The 21,595-nt window shown below is 36.0% G+C and overlaps 3 protein-coding genes across 5 annotated transcripts in view; 1 reads left to right on the forward strand and 2 right to left on the reverse strand.

The window, feature by feature from the left end:
- LOC116174767 (serine/threonine-protein kinase N) overlaps nt 1–6,937 on the forward strand; it is a 72,820-nt gene extending 65,883 nt beyond the window's left edge. For all 3 annotated transcript variants that reach the window (XM_031492753.1, XM_031492752.1, XM_031492754.1), the window contains 3 exons: nt 45–152; nt 207–347; nt 6,126–6,937. In XM_031492753.1, the coding sequence (XP_031348613.1) occupies nt 45–152; nt 207–347; nt 6,126–6,269 (393 nt within the window). In that variant the 3' untranslated portion in view covers nt 6,270–6,937. The remainder of the gene's footprint in view (nt 1–44; nt 153–206; nt 348–6,125) is intronic.
- Nucleotides 6,911–8,079, reverse strand: LOC116174770. Its single transcript, XM_031492756.1, has 4 exons — nt 8,032–8,079; nt 7,901–7,982; nt 7,210–7,390; nt 6,911–7,159 (listed from the first exon to the last, which is right to left on the reverse strand). Exons 1-4 carry the CDS (start codon nt 8,044–8,046, stop codon nt 6,946–6,948), a joined length of 492 nt encoding a protein of 163 aa, XP_031348616.1. The 5' UTR covers nt 8,047–8,079; the 3' UTR covers nt 6,911–6,945.
- Nucleotides 8,080–11,219: 3,140 nt separating this feature from the next.
- On the reverse strand, nt 11,220–14,209 carry LOC116173142 (heat shock 70 kDa protein 1-like). Its single transcript, XM_031490432.1, has 7 exons — nt 13,886–14,209; nt 13,484–13,842; nt 13,007–13,432; nt 12,672–12,959; nt 11,852–11,992; nt 11,570–11,806; nt 11,220–11,521 (listed from the first exon to the last, which is right to left on the reverse strand). The coding sequence occupies exons 1-7, from the start codon at nt 14,130–14,132 to the stop codon at nt 11,252–11,254; spliced, it is 1,968 nt and encodes a 655-aa protein (XP_031346292.1). The 5' UTR covers nt 14,133–14,209; the 3' UTR covers nt 11,220–11,251.
- Between the last annotated feature and the right edge of the window lie 7,386 nt (nt 14,210–21,595).

Here is a 21,595-nt window from a genome sequence, read left to right on the forward strand (position 1 = left end):
GTTGGGAATATTGTGAAGTGTAATTGGAGAGTGTCCACTTTTAGTCGCCATTTCCTGGAGATGATGAGGAAGAAGTGTTTGATTCAATCGTTAATGACGAAGTGCGTTATCCCCGATTCTTATCCTTGGAATCTATTGCAATCATGCGAAGGGTAATGATTGATTTTGATTTGTTATGTATTACTTAATTTGGAATTGTTTAACAGTTGCTACGAAAGAATCCCGAACGCAGGCTAGGGTCTAGTGAAAGAGACGCGGAAGATGTAAAGAAGCAGGCGTTCTTCAGAAATATACAATGGGAGGACCTGTTGTTACGTAGAGTGAAACCACCATTTGTTCCAACCGTGGTAAGTACAAATCTTGTTTGTGCAGTTAGTGCATGCTGAATGCTATTTTACACTAGACCTGCTCAAATACAGGGAGGGTTAAAAAAAATGTTAACACTTGCTGCCAGAAGATGGTTTTTTAAAAATTAAATTGTGGGCGTTCTCTCTTTGCAAAACTTTCTTCGCGTGTCAGTGTACATTGAAGGATGTTATTATCACGCATTAAAGAAAAACCAGAACATTCCGATTTCTTCCGAAGATATGCCAAAAAACCTACATTTGCCGATTTTGTTTCTATTTTGTTCTAATGTTATTTGAACAGATACAAAAAATAAAAATACTTAGTCATTGCCACTTTTTGAGCTCTACAAGACAGCGTTGAGAGATTTTCAGCACAACGTTTCGGTTAGAAAACGTCATCAAGTTTATTTTTACCACCCGCACGATAGTAAGGGAGGTATTACATTGGGGTAAAAAATAACCCCCACCTACTTTTTTACGAAAACACGTTTTAAAGTACCAGGAGTCTCATTTCCGGCTAAAACGGCTGATCCGATTGGCACCAAATTTGGTACACATATTTTTAGACATAAAAGGAAGAGCTAAAAATCGTTTGTCAGAACGCGCATGCGCAGGTGTGCGGGTGGTAGCCACAGCAAATTTTTCAATATGACCCACAAAAAAAGTACATACTGTATTGAGTAGTATATTTCAACAGGATGGGGCACACGCGCACAACGCCCTAATAGTTGGAGAATATCTATTGGGTAAAAAAAGAACTAATAATAACATCGGCAAATTTCGGAAGTAATATTCAGGTTTTCTTTACTGAGGAGGGGGAAAAGGGTGTTAAGGACATCATTTTGGTTTTAAATTTGGGAAAAAAATCGACTATTTACCACACTATATAATAACAGTACTAATGCCCCGTTTCACAAACGATCATTAAGTTTAATCATTGACTTTAAATAGTAGAATGTTAGCCACTTCGATTATTAGGGTAGGTGTTTACCATTGTAATATTTTGGTTGAGACTGCGGTGTATCAGATCGGGACTTATGGTATTTGTGACTCTGTGCCCCTTTTTTGTGAAACTTTTAATACTGCAAACAGAATCAATCTAGCTACGTTTGTTTCTGAGATACAGAGTGAAAACAAAAAATTTGACTTTTTGAGATGTTATCGTATCTTACTACCTATGTAAGATAGAAAATAGGTAAAAACCGTCCATTCTAGATATTTATACATAGAATCCAGTGGCGTAGTAAAAATAAATTTGTTGACCACCGTTTCCGAGATTTGACCCAAAGTTGGTATTTTTTAAATGTACCTAACAACATGTATATCTTAAGAAGCCGTCGCGCGCATGAAATAGTTACGCATTTTAGGTTTAGCTCTTAGCGATTTTTTCGAAAACAGTGTTAGTTAGCAACACATCAAACTCACATTGGGTTCTAAAACCTTTTTTCTACTCCTCTCTTGTAACTGATTTTTGATATTTTTAAATATATAAAAGTATTAAATATACGGCACCCGAAAATACCATAAATATCAAGTACTTCTACAATTATTTATGTAAAATTCGAGTATTAAATCAAAAATCTGTTACAATGGAGGCTTATCTTTACATCGGCATCTCACAACACGGAATAGAATCCAATTTACTTAAAAGTCTCACATCTCTAACGCTATTCGGCTCATATAGCGCCGAGTTTGCCGAATTTAGTTTCTTCATCTAATTTGGGCTACCATTGACATATGGTTTTAAATCTTTTACATTAAAAACTGCCTTTTTAGTTTCATCTCTATCCTTTAATTCGTAATTCTACGGATTTAAACGTTTACTAATATAGAAAGGACCTACATATTTAGGAGCAAGTTTCGTTGTATACTATTTTGATGCATCCGATAGCATAAAATTCTTTTTGTACACAGGCTGACCTACAATATATTGTACATCTCTACGCCTCAGGTTGTACTGTGATGACATTTTAATGGACGCTTTCGTAATTAATTTTTGTACATCCTTATATAAATCATTAAATCCGGTTACCCGATTGCATATAATAGGATTAGGTTCTACCTGAACATAACTTTCCAGGTTATCTTTAAATTTCCAGGTGTTACCATCTAAATTCATTTCTGACCCAAAATTTATGAAATACGGGGAATTATTAGTCATGTCTCGACGATCTAATAGCAGCGGCAACTTTAGGTAATAGTCACCTCCATTTTCTTTGATTTTGAACCTTGTTTATTCTCTCTGAAGGGTTAGCCTGCGCGTGGTAATAGGAAGTAAACCTAATCTTAACATTATATTGTTTCATTAAGTTGGTAAATATGTTAGATCTGAATTATCAAACTACTGAGTCCGGTCAACACGCCAACGACTCTACTTCAGTCGGAAAACAGTAGCTAAATATGGGAGCTAGTAGACAGATCCTGAATGTCAGTAAATTCTACAATTTATTATTTCTAGCTCTAACTAGCCACCCAAAAGCCAATCACTCTCTCCCTCGATTTTATCCCAAAATACGTTGCATTACCAAAATTATCACCAAAGGAATGTGACCTTACAGATAATTAAATTTCCAAAACTAGTATTATATACCTGCCTAAATATATGCAACTTACATTGCGCCTATCTAACTACCCTAAACTATCCTAGATGCTATTTTCAATTGCTAAGCGCTTCCCTAGTTGTATGCAGAGAACGTCCTCTTAACGTCAATTTTTGTTGTACTCTTTTTCCTGATTCCATTGATGTATCACAACATATTTTTTAAAATTTTAGCCATGAACCAACAATTAAAATATTTTTTTTATGAAGATCTCCATTTTCTGGTTCTGCTTTTATGAATTAAGAATGTATAAAAGAATTTCGGAAATTTCGAAATCGATCGCTTAAAGAAACAATAATAAAAAATATTTGTGGTTCTTTTATACACTCCATATTCACAACAATTAAAACCTTATTTTTCACAGTTTTTAAATAGTAGACCATGGATTCATGGAAATTTTGTTTTTTTTAAATTGTATTCATGTCAGCTGATACCAATATCAATCATCAATAAAAATGGCTGACGGTAGAAACATGTCATTTCAAAATTTTGAAAAATATGATGTAGTCTAATGCAGTGGTTCTCAAAGTGGGTGCCGCAAGCACTTCATAAGGGTGCCGCAAAATTTTTAAATATTTACTTAATAAGCTTAAAATTACATAAATTAAAAAAGGAATTAAAATAATTATAAAAAATGAATATTTTTGTTTTTTATTACAATTCTGATTTTTAGTTTCTATTTTATTTATTTCTATGGTTCATAATTCATTAATCAATCATATGCTGGTATTGCATTACATCAGACTTTCTCAATCTTATAACATATTTGGGGTGCATATAGATTATAGGGTGGTATGGGGAATCGAAAACGTCCTATTTTGGTTTTGATCCGTAACCATCTTCAAGGTTGTAATAATAATAATATTTTTATTCCATGGACCGTGGTAGGTATAGGACATGTTAAATACACATAATTTCTGTTGAGGGTGTCAAAATTTTAAGTCATAACGGCTTGAAAAAATTTTTTCCGCATACACTGACCAAAATGACTTTAAAAACTACAAAAAAGTTCATTACAATTTTTTTGTGAGTTTCTTTGTTTTTGAGAAGTTTTGAATTGAAATTATTTATTTTATTTTTCTAAATTTCATTTTTCTCTAAAAGTAAGCATCAGAGTGAAAAATGTCAATTACAAAAAAGATGCGTCTTGATGAGGTCTACAAAAAAGGCTTCTACACTTTTTGCGTCGGGTTCAAAATAAAGGCGCTAGAGGGCATTTTCTAAATGTTATACTATGGCCAAAGATCATTGCAATGGCTATTAAAAGTAGTCGGAAAGTGGGGTCAGGAGTTTACCTGACAACTAGTTTTAAATGCTTTCGTGTTTAGAATTTTTTTTGTAAAGACTTCTCATCCTTCATCTCTTTACTAACTCTAAAAAAGCAAAAAAATAATAATAGTAGGGGTGCTGCGAATTTTGTTTAATAATTTTAGTGTGCCACCAGACAAAAAAGTTTGAGAAACACTGGTATAATGTATAATTATATAAAAAAATATAGGTTGTGATGCATCAATGTAACCAGGAAAACGAATGCAAATAGGTGACGTTAAGATGTATAGGGTGTTCCATTAAAAAAATACCAAATTGGGTCAAATCTCAGAAACGGTGGTCCAAACAGTTTTCTTGACTACGCCACTGCATTCTACGTAAAAATATTTTAGAAAAACAGTTTTTACCTTTTTTCTAAACATCCCAAAAGGTCAAACTTTTCATTTTCACCCTGTATCTCAAAAACAAACGTAGCTAGCTTGATTCTGTTTGTGGAATCGAAAGTTTCACAAAAAAGTGGCACAGGATCAGGAAAACCCCAAGTGTTTATCATTAAAAACAGCTGATATGATACACCACAGTTTCAACCAAAATAGATTTCGTTCTCTTCTGTTCAGCGTCAGAAACGCGATTTCCGTGGGGACACCACACCCAGCAGATAAAATTGATAATGTCTGTGGTCCCCGTGGTTTATTAATAAAAAATTTTGTTCTCACCTCCACCTAAAATAAGGGGTGCAAAATGGGACGGCGAAAACGCCAGGTGTACTAAGGAGGATTTAGCTTCAGAGAGTGGCAGAAAGCATACTTAATTCAATCCTAAGTAGGTCATTCAATAACGCCTTACCTTTAGTTACTCAGTTTGGACCACCAGCCTTGCATAAACTCGCCCAGTTAGGAGTTTGACGTAGTCGATTGATCACGGTGAGATAGTGTGTTGACTGCTGCTTTGAGTAGACACCAGGATCTTGTTCGCTTGTGGTATGGGTCATGTGCGGTTTCATGATGTATAGATGGTTGAAAATATTACTTCCACGTTGGTACGCCACTGTTCAATGATTTTACTTACTACCTCGTTGACTGGTAATTGCTCCTTGTTTGTTTAGTCTATATAAAGCGTCACATTTAAATATCCAATCCAAATAGATACGCTACCTGAATTATATCTTTAAATCAATAAATACTGACAAATGCAGGTAATACATCATCTGCTTTATTTATGATGCAAACGTTATTACTTATTAGGTTACAATTCAACAACTGAACAATTCCATGTAGTTTTCCTGACTGAATCTTAAATGTGAATTTGAATGAAAATCCTCATGATAAATTCAACACCCAAATTATAGTAGAACCATGAAAGTGAGTTTATGACAACGAAGGCCTCCTTCCAATCTTACATCTTTTTTTGCAGCAATCTTCGATTTGAACGGCAATTGTTTCATAAATATACGGCGTGTTAATAACGAAAAACAAATGTTTTATATGCAAAAATTGCTTTCTTCGTAAGCGCGTTAATTGGTGATGAAAATTGTACACGTTGATGTGTATGAAAAAGCACTTGCGGAACAATATTTTACACTTTTTCCACTTTATCTTCAAATGTGCGCATCCGTCTCGTTTTCCCCGCAAAACAGAACCGAAAATTGTTCTTAAAAATTAACGCTATTATAGTTAGACACAACTAGAATTCCACCATAGCTAAAAGCGTTAGCATGTCATTTTTCATTAGAATTGTGTGTGTAGCTTTGTACTTTGTCCCGCTATACTGTAACTACTAAATCAATATTATTTTTTTTATGCATAGAACTTAGCTAATGGTGGAGGTAAAATATCAGACGTAAGTCCTTAGTAATTATTTTACGCTATCAATTGAAAAACACCTCTCATTAACCTCGTTTTCATTTTAGAATCACCTGGAGGACGTGAGCAATTTCGATGAAGAATTCACTTCGGAGAAACCACAACTAACACCGCCGAAAGAGCCGAGGCCCTTAACCGATCAAGACCAACATCTATTTAGAGATTTCACATACATGGCCGACTGGTGCTGACAAAAGTTCAATTTTAATCGACTCTCGACGGAAGTCTGTATTTAAATTTCTATAATCCGATCGCTTCATTTTCTGTAATTGTGGCATAAACTGACGATTCTACAAAATACTATTAAGATAATTTTTATTTCGTTATAGCTGTGTTAAGAGTTGGATTTTCTTTTTCGTTAAAAAAAAACCACCTAGCGTGATCTCACTCGCAATGATGTTCATTGATAATTAATGAAGTCGCTTTAAAGACTGTTAAGGGCAAATAAAAAGTACTTGTTGTATTATTTTAATTGATCGCTTTTACAATTTTTACATAACAAAATTAGTGTTGATTACAGATTTTGTTAATTATTACGGTTATTTGTAAATATTGGTATCGTAAAGTGTATGTTGTTAATTAGGCCTAATCGGTATAGAGTTGATTAATTAAATACTGAATTGTAATTATGTGAATTAACATTAATCAAAATGTAGCTCTTCCAATTTTGGTAATTTATTTGGTCACTGTTTAAGACTGCATACTGTAAGTATTTGCTGGAAGTGCCTAATTTTAAATAGTGATTTGACAAATAGCTCAGTGTATATATACTAACATCGTATTCATACTTATTTTTTGATGCTTTAACATAAATAAATTATGTAAGTTTTACAAAACAAAAAATATAGTATTACCACATAGCGACTGCTATGTACCTTCACCCTTTGAAGTTGTGGGTAAAGTCAACGATATACCGCATATAGCCGCCTGCTCGATTGCATCCCTGTGCCTCCTTAAATTCGAATCGATCCTTCTCGACGTCTCCTGATGAACGTTTTTCGAATCCTCCACCGGCTGCATGAGACCATTATAAATTTGGTAGTAAACGGAGGTGGAATCCGAATTGACCAATACCACAATCCTATAGGAGAAAACAGTTTTTATCTAGAAAATCTATTTCAAACGACTCACAATTTGTGCTCCGGATTTTTGCACAGTTGAAACAAGTCTTGCAGGTACTTTAAAGAGACTGTGCGTGAAACTTCAATTGGGAAAAAAATGCATTCCTCCTCGTCTTTAGTTGGTTTTGCCGAGAAGTATAAGCTGTCCAGATTTTCATTGTAAAAATACTTCACATCCCAGTATCTCTTCACTGATCGCAATAATTTTATTAACAATTTGTTTCAAGTAATGCACAAATGTGGTGAGTGAGTTTGCTGTTTGGTTTCCCTAACGAAAACTTAAAAATTACGGTAGTTAAATTAATGAAGATCTAATCAATTTGCTTCTGTGAAATGTGGGAAATTATAAGGGTTGGGCCTACAATCCTGTACACTTTTGTTAAGGTTACCGTTCAAATTTTAGGACTTAGACTCGCTGAGAGGATTTTGCATTTTGGGATATGTCCTCTTTCTTGAAATATGGAACATTTTCAATTTTTTGAAAAGCATTATAAATTCCAAATACCGTTTAGGGCGTTTGAGATTCTTCTATGTCCGAGCCTAGAAAGGGAATTGACAGTTCTGAAAAGGTTGTAGAAAGCAGTCGACAGGAGTCTAAATACAAAAAATTGACATGTGGGATTCGTCTCTATAGGATAGCGCCTCAGAGCAATAGATAATTATTCCTCTGAGGATAGCCCAATTAACATGCTCTCACTAACCTTCACATAATTCCAAATATACTTGAATGGCAATAGAAGTTGATTTCGGATTCTGACACCCAAGTTTCGTAAATTCTTCTCTCTAAAACGGCAGTATCGACATACAGTTAATTAATTATAAGAAATGGTACCAAAAATTCTATCATTGTACTAAAGAATGAGGTTAGGTGTTTGTTTTGTTATGTCAATGGATTTGTGTACAGTGCTGCTCAAAAGTGTCAAGGTCTAGACAGTGTGTCCCAGGTAGAATGCACCATATAGAAACGGCAATGTATTTTTTCGCCAAGGATCCACGAGACCTTTGAAATTAGCGTTCAACATACTAATCCAATCTTTTTCTAGCAGCAGGCAAGAGCAATAACGTACGTTGAACGCTAACTTCAAATACATATCAAAGGGCTGATGAATCCTTCGCCAAAAATACATTAATTCTGTTTGTCTATGGTGCATTTAACCTGGAACACACGGTATAATGATGAAATGAAAATGGATATACATCTGTGATTTTTGTTCGTGGTAAATAAGAATGTTTTTTTCCAAATTATTCTGTTTTTCGAGTTCTGAATGTAGGTTTTTCAGATTTATCAAATTCTCTCAACTTTTCTCTTTGGATTCTCCATAAATTTCAAAGTCTTAGGTTTCTTTGAAATTTTCAAATGGTTAGATCTTTTTTTTTACATTTTTATCAATCGGATTACCTACTTCAGATTCTTACGATTCTTCGGGTTCTTCAATTTCTTGGAATTCTTCCGAATTTTCGGATTCTCTTATCCATAAGGTTTTTTAGAATCTTAGGTGTCTTCAGCTCCTTCACTTTCTTCGAACGTTTCTGGTTCTTCATATTGTTTAGTTTCTTTAGATTTGTCGTACACGTCGAATACTTGAAACCTTCAGTCTACTTATTAAGATTTTTGTGATCCTTCAAATTCTTAGGGTTTTTCCCATTTCTCTGGGAATAGTTGATTGAAAGATGCTGGGAAGTCCAGATCCTTCATAGCGTATTCAAGACCTCTAAAATACGTTCCATGTACTCATGAACTCCCTTTCCAAAAATAGTCAGCCTAGTAGAGGTCGTTTGAAAGGACGTTCTTCGATTCCTGTCTATAAAAAATTCTCCGAATTGTTCCATTGGCCAGAATTTGATTCTTCAGATTCACTAGTTTCTTAAATTCGGTGAACTCTTCGATTACCTCCGATGCTTCGGATTTTTCAATTATTATCTGATCGTTAGATTTTTTTGCCGTTCGGCAGTGTCTTTAGGTCCTTCAAATTCTGCCATTTCTTCGAATGTTCCACAGTATATTTCGATTCTTTATGTACTCTTCCGATTCGGATTGTTTTTTTCGAAATGATCTTGCTTTTCGGATTGTGTAGATCATCCAGGGCCGGCTTTAGGCGTAAGCGGTGTAACCAGTCGCTTAAGCCGCAGACAAGAAGGGGCGCCTCTGTACAGGGTGTTAATTAATTTTATGCAGATATTTCAGGGAGTGAGACTCGTCAAAATAAGAAAAAATGCAAATGCAATGTGGCAAGTTGACGGCGGGACATAGGGAAATAACATGGGAAAATACATTTTTGGCAATTCCTACTCCCCATTTCATCCTACACAAAAAACAATCCTCGGATAGATAATGAAGTAGGTAACTCATAGCCCACCAATTTTTTACCACCTTTTTAGATTTATTAATTTAATTTTTATACTTTAAAAAAAAGCCTTAGGCACGCTTTTTGGTGACATCTAATGCCGATTTTAATTATTTATCCGAGGGTGTTTTTCTTTAGGTTAAAATGGGCAGCAAGAATTACCGAAAGTGCATTTTACCATGTTATTTCCCTATGGGCTATGTTCCTCCGTCAACTTGCAACGCTGTATATGCAAGGCCTAAAAGCCGTCGTTTTGGTTATACAGGGTGACAAAGAAAATGCAACACCTTATATACTGCGACCAACTATTTTGATACTTTATTGTAGAGATTCTAAAAAATAATTGATCTATCAAATTTGATATTTGAAATTTGAATATTTGCATTTTTTTGACGAGTGCTACAAACCCCTGAAATATCTGCATGACTCTAATTAACAACTTGTATTCAATAACGCATTTCCACGCCACTTTCTCCGTCGTCTGTCCGTTCGAGGCCTTAACTACTTCTATAGTTTTCAAGATATGCAGTTATTTATAAAGATATTTTTTTAAAATGTTAACCACAGATGCTTCTAGTAAAGACAACCATATGGCATATTGTAAAAATCAGACGTGCGCATGCGCAAACTACGAAATTTCAACTTTCTTATTTATGGATTTTTTTTATATTTTAACCAGAGATTCTTCTAGTAAAGGCAAACATATCGCATACTTTAAGTATCAGGTGTGGTGTGTGCATGCAATCTTAAGTTTCTTATTTATAAGAATATTTATGCCATAACTTATTTTCCTTTGTACACACAAACAGTCCGTTGTATGACCTGTCCGAAAGTACTGATGAATTCATGGAAAATGTGCTAAGGTTACTCGCCTTAAGGCGAAACCTTTTTTGATTTTTAAAAACGTGCTTGCCAAAAGTTCCCATTATTCAGGTTTTATAGCGAGACGAGCAGAGGCGCAAATTTTAGTGCTTGCTTACACGTAACTTTTGCGTTGAGCCGGCCCTGTGTAGATCCACGAAACTCTTATGTTCTTCGGATTCTTCAGCTTATTCATATTCTTCTCTTTGGATTCTTTATAAGCTTCGGAATCTTAGGTTTCTTCAAAAAGTTTTAAATTTTCGCTTTGGGTTCTCCGGAAAATTCGGATTCTTCAGACTGATCACATATTTCAGATTCTTATGATTCTTCAGGTTGTTTGACTTCCTGGAATTCTTCCGAATTTTATGTTTCTTCAGATCCTTAAGACTTTTTAAATTCTTAGGATTCTTCAGTCCGTTCGCCTTTTTTGATCATCATCATCAATGATTTTTGCTAATCTTCCGATCCTTTCGTGTCTTGGGATTCATCAAATCATTCCATAAGTTGGGATTACTCTGTATTTTTGCTTTTTTAGATTCTTCGCCTTTTTAGTCTTAAAATTTATCAAATCTTCAAATTCTTATAGTGCTTGAAACTCTAGTAGTCTTGACGAACGCAGGCATTTAGTTGAAACATACCTATACGATTAAACATCTAGAGGATACATTGTAGACTGTAGATTAGAAGACTAAATTTTCTACAAAAACTCCGCGACGGCATACCTACGTACATCTTAAAGCGTTTATTGTCCTAATGCATTCATAATGAGTTGTCAAACTGGCCTAAAAACAATATAATAAAAACAAGTTATACCTACAATGAAAGTAGTTTATTGTCAATATGCAATTAGTCAATATCTTCAACCGCAGGCCCTCCACCCCCACGATCGTCAGGGAAACGTCTGGTAGGAACGTTATGTACTCTACTCGAACCACTCACATAGAAGCGCATCGTTATCGGTTTGCAAATATTTTCCACCTCCTTCCTTTTACTTAAAATTTCTTCTTCCTGCGCACCCTTCTTATTTTCCAACCACTCCATTGCCTCCTTGAATACTTTTTGTATCGTTGTGTTATCTTCTTCTGATAATCGGGAGGCGATCTCTTGGTCGTCAACCTACACCAACGGTGCTGTAAGTTAATATTGAGCTCAGTTTCATATTACCATTGACTTGAGGTGGTAAAGATAACTTTCCAAATCGTTGCGCGCGATCACCGCCGACATGATCTTCTCGTCGTCCACGCGAAATTTCTCGGCCTCCTCCACCATGTCAGCGATCTGATTCTTTGACAGTCTTCCTTTGTCGTTTGTGATTGTTATATTGTTCTTCTTGCCGGTCACAGCTTCCTGTGCGCTGACGTTCAAAATTCCATTGGCGTCTATGTCGAATGTTACTTCGATCTGTTAGCGTGGAAGAGTTAAGCGAGCGACGGGAAAAAGGTTTACCTGTGGAATTCCTCGTGGCGCCGGTGGTATCCCCGATAGGTCAAACTTGCCCAGGAGGTTATTGTCCTTTGTAAGTGCTCTCTCCCCCTCGTACACTTGGACTAGGACACCCGGTTGATTGTCGGCGTAGGTGGAAAAAATCTGCCGTTAAATAGACACTATTCTATATCATGCTTTTATATGTATATTAATTTGCTGTAACAGGCTACGTTTTGTCCATTTACAGTAATTTCCTTTTTATTCTTTATGTAGAAGGAATTGGTTTGTACATTATAAAAATGCATATTGTATCGTTAGCAAAGGCATTTTTAGAATGGAATGTAAGATAAGGTGTGTAAGAGCGAGAATATGTAGTTTAAAACTTCTTAGTAGTTGTTTATACAGCTGTAACAATGCAAGAGTTAAAAAAATGAATGCAGAAGGGAAAACAAACATGAAGGTCCAAAATGTTCTTTGGGAACTAAGCTCCTGAAAGTTCCAAAATTTGGAATAGGAATAGAAATATGGCATTAGCGGGTTTGTCTACGTTTTTGGATATTTTCTTTTTGATTTGGCATTTTCCAACAATTATTACCCAAGATGACGGATCTCACCCCTAAACAGAGATGCGAAAAAAATCCCATCTCGACCGAATTAAAAAAAATTTCAAACTGCAATACTGCACTTCAGACCCGTTATACTAATAAAATTGCATTTGTAGATGTAAAACCTAGACCTTCACAGTGAAATGATCTGTAATTTTTAGAGGGCGCCATATAAATAATTGTTAAAGAATAATCTTTTATTGTTAAACTCAAATGGAAAAAAAGTAAGCCATTACCTGAGAATGTTTTATGGGAATAGTGGAGTTCCTGGGTATTAATATTGACATAACACCCCCGGCGGTTTCGATTCCTAATGATAACGGAGCTACATCCAGTAATAGTAAATCTTTAACTGCCGCCGAATTATCCCCCGCCAGAATTGCAGCTTGTACGGCAGCGCCGTAGGCCACCGCTTCATCGGGATTTATCGTCTTGTTTAATTCTTTTCCGTGAAATATGTTCTGTAACATTGTCTGTATTTTAGGAATCCTCGTCGATCCTCCGACTAACACGATGTCGTTAATCTGAAACGCATAGATTAACGCCTTTCTTAAGCATAACGTCGTTTTACTTTATCCTTGGAGAGCTTGGCGTCTTTGAGAGCTTTTTCCACGGGTTCCAACGTTCTCATAAAGATATCGTGATTTAGTTCGTCAAACTTCGCCCGGGTCAGTGTCGTATGGAAGTCAATACCTTCGGCTAAAGAATCTATTTCGATTGTCGTCTGGTTGGCCGACGAAAGCGTTCGTTTGGCCCTCTCACAGGCCATTTGCAAACGACGCACCGCCCTTTTATTGGTTAACAATTCGGTCTTGTACTTCTTGTCAAACTCTTGGGCGAAATGTTGAACCAAGCGAACGTCAATGTCTTGGCCGCCCAAGTGGGTGTCTCCAGCTGTCGCCTTCACCTCAAAAATCCCTCCGGCTATGACCAAGACTGATACGTCGAAAGTACCTCCGCCCATATCAAAAATTAAGACATAGCGGTCCTCGTCGCCCTAAAACCGTTAACTAAGTCTCCAGTTACCGGATAAGGTATTTATTGGTACCATCTTATCCAATCCATAGGCGATTGCAGCGGCAGTGGGTTCGTTAATGATCCTTTTCACGTCCAAGCCCGCAATGGTACCGGCATCCTTAGTCGCCTGTCTTTGAGAATCGTTAAAGTACGCCGGCACAGTTACGACAGCAGTACTAATTTTCGTTCCCAAATAACTCTCGACAATCTCCTTCATTTTGCTCAAAACCATAGACGAAATTTCCTCCGGGAAGAACGTCTTCACCTCCCCCTTGTAAGTCACCTTTATCTTCGGCTTGCCGCTCTCGTTGATCACCTTGAACGGCCACATCTGTATATCGTTCTGAACCACGGGATCGTCAAACTTTCTTCCGATTAGTCGCTTCACGTCTAAAGAGTTAAAAATGAAGGATGGCACGACTTGGGCGCTTACCGTAAATAGTGTTGGCCGGGTTGAGGGCGCACTGGGTTTTGGCTGGGTCTCCGATAAGCCTCTCGACATCGGTGAAGGCCACGTAACTGGGTGTTGTACGGTTACCCTGATCGTTGGGCACAATTTCTACGGTGTCGTTAATGAAGACGCCGGCAACGGAGTATGTAGTGCCCAAATCTATACCGATTGGCATTTTCTCTTTGGAGTTCGATGGTGGCGTCTTTTCTGTTTTTGAAGACGTTGCCATTGTGGGTGAAGGGACCGGGTTTCTTAAACTGAAATTTTGACGTTGGGGTACGACGTTTACAGTGACATGACCGTAACGTTTTGAATTACGACAGGCTGATTTTTCATAGTCATCTACAATTCATTTCCGAGCACGGGTCTCATTACTGGTGTCTAATAGAAAACGAGGTATTAAGTGTTTTAGTTTACATCTTCCTAGTGGTAGTAGGGTATTATCGTCCTTGGAAATTGTTGTATTGAAATTTGAGTATTTGACGACAAATTTTGGGGCACCGTAACTTATTCAGAGAGGGTGGTGGGACTCTCTAGTGGGGAAGCACATCCACTGTATTAATAGTAAGTATATTAAGAAACAAGTGTATAATCAAGTCTTTAAAGCAACAAACATAAACAAATATAAAATAAAATTTCAACCTCTTCTCGTGATCACGTTTCCAATCTAATTATTTATCTAGATTTTTTACTATCTGCAATTAATCCAACACCTGCTACTGTTTTGCTATTCAAAGGATAAAAATTAGCACACACAAAACAGGTCCGAGTCATGATTCATAAAAAATATAAAAATCTGCTCACGAAATAAACTTCCGTGGGTCGACTTCTTCAGGAATGTTAAATTGAATTTGAGCATAAATTGCTGTCCAAAATCCCCAAAACGATCGACTCCTGTTTTTATACAGTGAGGTACATTTATCGATGCGTCGAAATTTTCTCCAATTTACAGTCGATTTTGTTCTTTTGAAATGTAGCAACAATTCAGTAAATTGGATGGTGGAACGCCTTCGGCCTTGTGCTATAAAAATGGACATTTTGTATCGCCTGGTTTTGAAAGATTTTGACGACCTTTATAACCTCGGGGTTTTAACACTAATTAATCGTCTTTCAACTTTTTAGCGGTTGCCGTTTAGAATCTTATTATCACCCCATACAAACAAGTGAGGCGCACAAATTTGGTTCATAAGTTGTTTTTGACCGTAACTAACCACTACAAGTATTAAAGCAATGAGTAAATTGGGTGACTGCAATGCAAAAGACGTGTAGTAAGGTGTTTGTGTCTTAATTACTTTCAGAAGACCGGTAGTGTCATACAGTCTGCGATTTGTATCGTATTTCATCTTTTTAATTGGTATTATTAAATTATATTGGGAACAGATTTAAACAATATGTGGGAGACCACCCTATATTTATCACCTACAATTTTTATTAAACTCGACTGTATAATACTATATAATTTATTGTCAAATAAAATATAATATTGAAGCTACGGCCTGAAGATGGACTCGCTCGCCAGTCCAAAATCGATCGCCTAAAGAAAAATAAATAAATTTCAGCCTGTTATCTTGAGTACTAACGTTACTCCATCACCCTAACTCTTAGATCAAGTTAGCAGAGTCGTAAGCTATTGAATCCAAAAAAAAAGCTACACTATAGGACTATTTGAGAAATGGACAGACGAACTAACGGGAAGACGGACAGAGTAGGGTTGGGAAACTTGAAAGATATAAAATACTTTTTCTAGATGGAGAGAGTTTAGTTCCATAGATAGTGTGATGTTTAGGGGCCGAGACTGACAGACAGACACAAAAAGGAAAATTGTAAATTGAAAGAGAATGTTTCGTTTTTTCCTTACCTATTTAAATTCCGAATTTATATTCTTACACCATCTCCGAATTTATATTCTTACGCCATCTAGGTATTTCCTATGTAAACCCGTTTAAAGATGTAAGTTATTTCGGTAGTAAATTTGTGATTACCTTAGTTCTTTATTTTCGCCGGTAGATACCATGCGATTGTTACAGGTTTCTTTTACAGTGTTTTTTGTTTCGTCGCTAGAGTTCACGCTTAGTACGAGGCACGTAGATTAGAAATTAACATTTTTCTTATTGAGTATTTTAGGGATTTATCTTCCCTCAACGTTCTCTCATAGTATACTCTTAAGTTTCTCTTCTGGATTACTTTTACGTCATTATATACCTGGACACGACTAGGTCAACATCCGCTGCAAAATATTTACGCTGAATTAGTCACGTGAGACCGTTATCTAGGTTTTTTAGTTACGTTACTTGTTTTACTCTGATGAATTTGTTCATACTATCTCATTTACATTTTGAATTAATTAGATTGCATTGCTGTTGTATAGAAATTAGTTATTTGTGCATCGTAAAGTAGTTTTTTCGTTGTTAACGTCACGCTTATGCTTTTATAAACCGATTTGTAAGGACGATCCGTGGTCGATCAAATGATCAAAATGTTGCTTTTGTTTAGTTTAGGTCATTTAAATTATTGATTCTTATTGAGTATTACTTACGGTTTTAGTATCCCATTTGCCTAGTGTCAAACGTTAGAATTGCTATCGCAATATTTTGTGCCGCGCTATTCACTAGCTCTCTTGTTTGTTTGTTTGTGTGGTTATCTGTTACAGATTAGGCAGAACGCGCCTTCAAACTTTTTCATGGTTTTGTCAGTTCGTGCTTCCAGAGGTTTTCCAGACTTTGGGCATCATGAATGGCTTTCCGACTTGCGCCAAAAAGTTACTCCATACACTTCTACCATTTTTTATGGATTATCTTCGGACCACTGCGTTCTTTCGATAAAAATTTCGTGACGCTTCTTCGTTCAAGTGTCAAGTTACACCTTTCTGTCACTTTAAACTAACGAAAAATTACAAATGTTAAGCTATTATAACCAAACTTGGAGATGGCACTATAAAATTCTAACGGAAACTTAATGACGTGATTTATTTATATACAATTAATTGTTAATGAATTTATAACTCGTCCAACACAATTCAATTTCCTTATATACCAAATGAAAGGTTTCACATAAATTACGGGACATTCTTCTTCTTCATTTCTTATCATCGGTGACTAATCTTTTATCGACTTATGGCGCTTCGATGCCGCCTGCTGGCGCCCCGATGTCTCTGAAATATCGCTACTAACGAAACTTGACGTGAGAAAATTTTCGCGATAGCATATCGTTTTCTACCTAGGTAGATAACGTACAAAACTGTGCTTCTGCAAGGAATACTATTTGTTGGTTTGTATGGTTTTGTAAGCTCAGTTACGCTTATTTTTGCCTTTGAAAAAATCACAATGTGACTAATATTTGTGAATCCGAATCCCAAGCTATAACTTCAGCGACATACTTTTACTGTAGGTACGTAATTTAATTCGCTCGTTAGCTGTTTAGACTAAACGGAAAAACCTCAACAGAGATTCAAAACAACTTCCCAATTACAGAATTGTTCTCTGTAGGTGGGTGGTAGGTACACGAAAAAGAAATGTCGTGTAAGTTTCCAACAACATGTAAGTAGTTTAAGCCTCGTCTTCGTAATGCGTACCTCCGATTTAAATTTCGTAGAAGTATCAAGAGACTCTGGATTAGCGGGAGTTGCCTACTTGGCTGAGCCCTTTCCTCTCCTTCCATCGTCAATTTCACGATTTAGTTGTTCCCAGTAGCTAGATTTGGCAGTTTAGTATTCCGGAGAAGTACTTTGTTAACTAACTTTGTAAACCGCATCTGCATATTTAGTTTGGGCGCTTTTACGTCTATTTTAAAATGCGTTATTTTAATACTTACGGGGAGCGATGGAGGATTAAAAGGGCGCTTTTTTTTTCTTTTCTCGAAAACGTTTCCGATTTCACCCCTTTTTGGCATGAGAGACATTTTATCACTTTCGAGTGCCTTTTGTTGTCTTAATTCGTTTTATGCCAATATTTGTTATGAGATGTTTGAGTGGAGAATGTAAGGAGGGAGGCCTGATTATAATGAAAACTGAAATTACTTTAAGGTTAATGCCTATTACTAAGATCAAACATAATTTTATCTCAATTTACAGCACGTCAAGTGGTAAAAAGCATCTTTGAGTACATAGTTTTTTATTACTACCATGTAGTTAGAATTCAGTTTAGCTAGTACATATTGATCGCCAACTACACGTAGATAATCGTTTCATTCGCGCTTTGTTACTGCGATTAGTTTAACCCTTCTCAGCTTCAAGATAACTTTGTCGAAATTTCATTCTGTCGTTAAATAGATACTATCAAATGCGAATCCCACAATCGAGCATTTGCCATCATGTATCAAATTACATTTAAACGTTGAGTGAGTGAGGGAATCGATTCCTGCACTCGACGATTTCAACCTTTCTGATTCCTTGTTTTAATGAAATTTGTAGTGACAAGGTATAATGCTCATTTGGCTACAAAATTGCCATTAATATTCTCTGGCGAGTCTTAGGGTACCTGATGCACCATACCTTCTCCTAGACACAGACTTCCTAGCTAGATAATAGGGCCTCCCCCTCGTTCATTTCTTACGTTGCTTCTTGTAGGATTTTTTACCAGATGAACTAGTACAGAGGCAAATTAAAGACATCATTGGAATGCAGAAAAAGCGCATTTTTTAAAACCTAAATAGCTTACACAAGAACCAGTTTGTTGTAGCCCATCATCTGAACAAACTGTGACCAAATTGCCACTGAACTCAGAATTGAAGGTCGTGTGTTCCTGGATAATTAGTCAACGAGTCGTTTGCTTTGTTACCAATTGCATTTCACGCGCCGATAAATGGCAGTATTCAGCACCACTTGTCCCCGGAAACGCGAATTGGTATTAAGCCTTGAAATAATCTGTGGTTTACAGAACTAAAGTTTAAAGCTCAATTCTGGCCTCACTGACAACTGCAGTTAACCATTTACAACTTCCATTAAACCAGCACAAATGGCTCTGAAATACATGAAATGCTAACATTAACATGTACACTACAATAGAAAAAGGCAAGCAAAAGGAAATAGGTAATTCTTTCAATTAAATTTACGTTGGCTGCTCACATATTTGAGCAAACTCAATTCAATTACATTACAAATAATTGACGTTAACAGAAAGCGTAATTTCGGCAGCCTTAATTTCTCCAAATTACTGTATTTCTGCATTTATTTCGAGGTCATTAGACTACACGCAAGTTTCGTGAATTATAAAGGCAATGTACAAATCATTATGTAATCAAGTCAATTAATGAATGTTAAATGAAAAGAAATTACCTTGAAGTTCTCCGATGATGAATTTGAACTTCATAATTACCGAAAAAATTGCATATTACTATACTAACTTTACTCTACGATAGAGTTTCATTAACTGTCCATTATGTGTTTGTTACTTGGGGATCAAGTCCTTCCTCTCTTCCGCTTCATACCTCATCCGTCGGTGGAAAATTTCCAGAAGTTTCTTGCAATAACCGACGGTGTCGCATGTTATTGCTCCAGAAGTCAAGTGGAAAGACACCGCGCTGAGACGGAATGGTAGGACAATTGACTTACTGTATCCGACCATCAGCGTGATTTGGCCTGATGGCGACCTGTCTACGGTGCAAGAAACCCCCGTGCGTTTGCCCGGTTGATTTGTGATTTGTGGTAGGGAACGAGTACGTGGAAAACCTGCGTCAGAAATTGCAGATTGAGAAATTTAATAAGGTATGAGTAAGAGCCCCTTCTCACGAGGCGTTCTTGAAGCGCTGCAGCGTGGCGCCCCTGGTAGCGAAACATTGTTTCATATGGACAATGGACGCCTTCACACACAGCGGCGCTGTGACGCATCTGCGCGACTTCTAGCGAACTTCTGCTGCACAAACACGCAATGGAATTCCACAAGGTAAACCTGGATCAAATTCTAATGGAATTAGGTGTTTCTGATTCCACTTTCCCTAATCATGACGATGTTATGATTAATTTGTAATTGTAGGGCAATTGCAGTATTAGCAAATAAAATGTTTAAAACCACTGACCGTAAAACAACAGCAAATCTCATTGGATCTCAATAGTTAATAGCCTTGTTATCTGAGAATTGCTCGGGGCGTTCAGAAATGCCCAACATTTAAGGTGAGAATGACACACATAAGTAAGAAAAAAACAAGAACGATGTAAGGATGTGTCTTCAGAAATTAAGCGCTAACGATATATTGGCAAAGCTACAGCGAATATACTATAATATACAGGGTGCACATTATGTATGGAATATCTCTCTATATCTCGGTAAATATCCAATGTATACAAAATTTTCTATAAGAATGCTGTTTGAAATTTTTTTCCCATACTAAGGCAGCATTCGGTTGTTTTTATTTCAGAAAACAAATGAGTAACGAAAAACAATTGAATTTTTTAAATGGCAGTGCTCTTTTTCATTAGGATCTGGATAGACTTTTTTTCGATGATGTAACATGTTATACCTATATACAAAAAAAATTTTCAAAAAAATTATTGTAATCCTATCAATAACATCAATCTAGATATTCTACATCAAAATAAAACAAATGAACGTGTACGTTTCTTATTAAACCTTGAAGACAAAATGAAATTAGCAATAAAATGGTAACAAAACGTACACATTCATTTGTTTATTTTGATGTAGGATATCTAGATTGATGCTATTGGTGTGATTATAAGTTTTTTTGAAAAATTTTCTTATATTAGGGTACTAACATGTTACATCCCCAAGGTTATTGGCCCGGCATATACAGCGTCATTCTTGACGAGCGTCAGTTAGAAAGATATGGAGGACCTTTGAAAATGAAACTAAACTGATAAGTCCTTTAAGGGGGCTAGGGATAGAGGATAGGCAACACACAATGGTCACTGAAATTTGCAATAAAAGTCGAAACTTTTGAGTAATTTTTAAAGCCCAAATATTAATTCTAACTAGAGGTCTTATCGGAAATTGATAGAGATATAGAAAGTCATTAAATGTAGCGATTTATTTTTTTGATAAAATTATTTAAGTCGTGTATAAATGATAATCTTGAATTTACTAAGAACGCGAATACTGGCCTTAGTAAAAAAAATATTTAAAAAGTAAATCCGCACAATTTATTTAGTAACTAAGTGGATTAAAAATATATATTACGAACTGCTTCAAATTATGAAATAAAACGTAATTTTTACTCAAAAGTTTATATAAAATATAGCGACGGAAGAAATGCAATACCTTCCATACAATGACGATAGGCAACTCAGGTAGCACTTTTACCTGGAAAATATTAACACCTAATGACCATTATACTTATATACAATGGTTTATGACCCTTATTAGACCAGTAACAAAAGAATCTCAATGCCTTCCATTTATTCGTCTATTAGTACCAACGATAATTGGCCGATAATTAAAAAAATATTGTACGTCAATAAATGTAATATTCAGGAGTAACAACGTTTTAATTTTTTAGACCCGTTTCATACATTTTTTTCATACATTTGATGTAGGTGTATTGTTACCTACTTATCAAAAAAGCAATTTAATAATATCGATTACATAAAAATTATGTACAATTTGGACGATGTACCTATTATAGATAAACATGACGAATTGTTTGTTGTCGGCACCTTCTTGAATCTAGCAGCTCTGTTAAAAAACTGTTCACACAAAAATTGATAATCTTGTGTCTTACATACTTTAGGTGACAAATCTCAAC

This window comes from Photinus pyralis, unplaced genomic scaffold (assembly GCF_008802855.1).
Source record: "Photinus pyralis isolate 1611_PpyrPB1 unplaced genomic scaffold, Ppyr1.3 Ppyr1.4_LG6, whole genome shotgun sequence".
Classification (NCBI taxonomy): Eukaryota; Metazoa; Arthropoda; class Insecta; order Coleoptera; family Lampyridae; genus Photinus; species Photinus pyralis.